General features: G+C 32.8%; 1 protein-coding gene across 1 annotated transcript in view; it reads left to right on the top strand.

Moving 5' to 3' along the window:
• The first annotated feature begins 3585 nt into the window (after nucleotides 1–3585).
• Nucleotides 3586–4266, top strand: part of LOC17874543 (DNA replication licensing factor MCM5) — a 4443-nt gene continuing 3762 nt past the window's right edge. Inside the window, exons 1-2 of the mRNA XM_006279360.2 lie at nucleotides 3586–3922; nucleotides 4059–4246. Coding sequence (XP_006279422.2) covers nucleotides 3653–3922; nucleotides 4059–4246 — 458 coding nt within the window. The 5' untranslated portion in view covers nucleotides 3586–3652. The remainder of the gene's footprint in view (nucleotides 3923–4058; nucleotides 4247–4266) is intronic.

Here is a 4266-nt window from a genome sequence, read left to right as displayed (position 1 = left end):
CTTACTACTTCACTTTTGTATAGTGGTAGTGTTACAAGGACCATTGTTTGGAAGACTGTTCTGCTTGAAGCAGAAGCGAGGACCGTTGTTCAAGATTGTTCTCGTTCAGCATTTGCTGGCTGTTTGGCGTTGACGACCCGGAAGGCTCCATGTCCTCCTTGTGGTTTGGAACTCTTTAAACTGCAGGTATCACTCAAAGCTTATCACATCTCACTTGCTATGCTGAAGGAGTGTGGTTAGCTGCTTCTTGTCTCTGCAGTTTGGTTTGGACGTTCTCGAGTTCTAACTGTTCCATAACGGTCTCTTTCTCTGCGATCAGAGCCTTTGGTACCTCAGCTCTTGTAGCGGTAGCACTTGTCTTGTGTAAAGTGCTCATAATGGCAGCCAGTAAGCCGGATCTTGCATCTATATCGGTGTACTACATAGCTAAAAGGAATCCTCCTTGATAAAGCTTTCTTATGTATTTCCCCTGCACCTATCTCTACTGTTTTTGGTAGTTTTGTTTGTCTTTATGGCTGTTTCAGTTCCTCCTTCCTTGGAGTGTAAGACCTTTGTTTAATTAATGAAGTTTTAGTTTGTCCAAAAAAAAAAAAGGAAAGACTTTTTGAAATTTGGAGAGACACAAAGTCAAATCATTACTCATGAGATTTTTGATACATTTAAAGTAAAATATAAATAAAAAGATTTAAAAATCCAAATTAGAAAAAGACATAATGTTAAGGAAATCCAAATTAGAAAGAATTACACTAACAATTTAGGAAAGATTTCACGAACTTCAGGACGGTCTTCACAAAACGTCTGAACTTGACGATCATTCCACACAACACTGGCAAAGAATCTCATACCATCCTCTTCATCTGTAGAGAAAGTCCACAACTATGTTTGATAGCATTAACTAAACAATCCAGTTTGAAAACTTCAATCACTATCTCAACTAAACCTATACATGATATTTTCACCTACTTTACAAAGAGATCCTCCATTGTTCCAATCGATTGCAAATGTGAAATCACCTTACAAATTTGGATCTGCAAATAACATTCACCAAAATCACCACCTTGATTTCACAATTCCAAAGGAACACCTGAACCATAGCAACACAAAATCACCACCTTGATTTCACAAATCCTAAGCAACGCCTAATCCAGAGCAACACAAAATCACCAACTTGATAACAGTACTCAAATCCAGACCAAGAACTAATCCAATCCAGAGCAGCACAAAACCACCAGCTTGACAACAGTTCTCAAATCTAGAGGAACACCTAATCAAATCCAGAGCAACATCTAATCAAATCCATAGCAACAAACTAATCAAATTAAAAAAAACACCTAATCAAATCTTGAACAACACCTTGCAAAAACCAAAGCAACACCTTTGCAAAATCAAGCTTGATCAATTGAAGGACAACAAATTGATGACGACAGACACGAGCGTAAGTTTGAACGACGACGAATTGAACAACGATGGCAAAGAATTGAAGCTTCATGGGAGACGACGAATTGAGTACGAGAGTGACACGACCTCGTTGAATTGAGGAAGACAATGACACGAGCTAATGATGTTAAGCTCACCGGTGGACGGTGGAAATGACGGCGGAGGAAGTGATGCGACAGTTCACCGGCGATTGTAACACAATAGCACTCAATCAATCGTAAATATTAGGTTGAACTGTGTATTTTGTATTCAAGGATCTTTTAGTCATTTAATTAAAAAAATTAATGGTATTTGTGTCAAATTATGGAGTGTGTGGTATATATGTAAGAAGAACTTAAATCATGCTAGATTAGGGAATTTCTCAATAAATAAGTACTTAAAATGGGCATGATGTAAAAAAATTTCACCAGTTGCAAGCAGTGCAATGATTGTTGTAAAATTGTTGTTAAGGATGTGGTAAATTTGGTGTTGATACATTACAACACTGTGAATTTTAATTGAGTGAAGTATTATTTGCCATGTGTTAAGTTTTAAGTGGTCATTAAGATTTTTGATATTTTTTAACCCTAATTATTTAAACTCAGTTATTTCATAATAAATCAATATATATATATATATAATTTATATGATAATTCATCATTTTCAATACTCTGTATATAGGAACTTGTTTTATTTAATTTCGCCTATAAATTTTTCTTACTATATTACTTATTTTCTTAAAATCACTATTGAATATATAAAAATAAATAAAGGTTAAATTATGTTGTGGAAAAGATATAAAATGACATAGAATGTTAAAAGTTAAAAAGTAGGGTGTTGTAATTTTAAATCAAAGTAAAAAAGTTATAAAAATGATGATGTGGAAGATGATATAGCGCTGACATGGCAGAAGGAGAAGAGAGAAAATATAACTTTATATATATCTATATATAAAAAGTTAGTTTTTTCTCTCTTCTCATGATGCCACCTAAGCCACATTTTTGTTTAAACATTAAAATAAATTTAAAACATTCATTTATTGCATATTTATGTTCCTTATTTAATTAATAGAAAGTTTATATAAATAAAAATAAATTATGTAAAAAAATGAAATGTTAAAATAAGAAAAACAATACTATAATTTTTTGATTAGTGGTAATAATATAATTCAACTTTCATTTTAAATTGATCATAATTTAATATTTTAAATATGTTACTGAGTTTTAGAATGGAAGTAAAATTTAAATTTATGGTAGACTAAAACAACATTTATGTAATTGTATATATAAAATTATAAAGAGGAAAAATAAAATGAAAGTGAAATATTAGTTTATAACATGATCAAAAAGAAAAAAATGATATTTCATAAATTGAATCAAATGCTTTTAATCCAAATTTGAGTATTGAAAGATAATAATTAAAGAGAAATAATTATAATATTTTTTGAAAATCAATTAAAAAATAATAAAATATCACAATATGAATAAAAAATCAATAAAACAAAATTATAAACCTCCCGCGCGGAGCGCGGGTCAACTGCTAGTATATATATATATATATGGAAGATGCTATGGCGCTGATATGGTTACTCTAAAAATGAATGAGATGAAAATGATGAGATGAAAAAAACGGAAATGAATAGTTTTCATCTTGTTCATCTCTTATAGAGTGTAGGAAAACTTTTCTTATTTTCTCTTCTTTATTCCTCTAATATGAGATGAAAAATATGAATAATCATTTTTCATTTTTAACTCAAATGGTAGACTTTTGCATGAATCTATGTAAAAACATGATTTATCTTTTTCGTTTTACTTTTAATGATCATCCATTTGCAGCCGTAGACTTTGCAAAATACACTCATAAAATTCACATAAACTATTACCAATATAATATCTACATAATCAATTCAAAACTTAAAAAAAAAGAAAAAAAAAATCCCGCACGTCCATACCTAGTATATATTAATTTAACCCTTCTTATTACGTGAAAGATTATTGAAATTCAACATTTCAACTTATCAAAATAATCGACGTTTAATAAAACAAAATAAAAGTAACTAGCCCAATTTGGGCCCGGCCCATCACTTTCCCGCCACACTCTTCCCGCCGAAACTCATCGTCGAGTAAAATCCCCTTTTCGCACCATCTCTTTTCCTCATAACTTTTTGATAGATTCACAGAGAGAGAGAGAGCAAGATAGAAGAGAAGAGAAGAGAAGAGAGAGAGAGAGAGCGAATATGTCAGGTTGGGACGAAGGAGCAGTTTACTTCAGCGACCAGCCGCAATTCCCGGAGGCCGGAGATGCGGCCGCCGTCAGCCCCCATGCCGTCTTAACCAAATTTAAGGAATTCATTCGAAATTTCGAGATCGAGCAGAATTGTTTCCCTTACAGAGAAGCTCTCCTCGATAACCCTAAGAGACTTCTTGTCCACCTCGAAGATCTCCTGGCCTTCGATTCCGATCTCCCGTCTTTAATCCGATCCGCTCCTGCTGATTATCTCCCTGTGGTATGGCCGCAATTTAATGCTTTTGACTTCATATGGATACGATTAGTAAAGAAATTAGGGTTCCTAGAATTATTTTTGTTTTATGAGATTTCTTAGTGTTAAGAAAAGTTGGAACGAATCAATCTTTGTACTGTAGTTTGAGAAAGCAGCTGGGGAAGTGTTAGCTGGATTGAAAATGAGGGAGGCTAATGATGGAGGGGAAATGGAAGAACCTATTTCAAAGGATGTTCAGATTTTGCTGACTTCAAGAGAGGATCCAGTGTCAATGCGATTACTTGGGGTATGTCTTTGTTTTTTTTTTGTTTTTTTAATTAGTAACTTAGTAGTTAGTTTTAATTTTTAAA

Source organism: Capsella rubella, unplaced genomic scaffold, assembly GCF_000375325.1.
Source record: "Capsella rubella cultivar Monte Gargano unplaced genomic scaffold, Caprub1_0 scaffold_13, whole genome shotgun sequence".
NCBI lineage: Eukaryota > Viridiplantae > Streptophyta > Magnoliopsida > Brassicales > Brassicaceae > Capsella > Capsella rubella.
The sequence above is the reverse complement of the archived record's forward strand: the minus strand, read 5'-3'. Positions and strand labels throughout refer to the sequence as shown.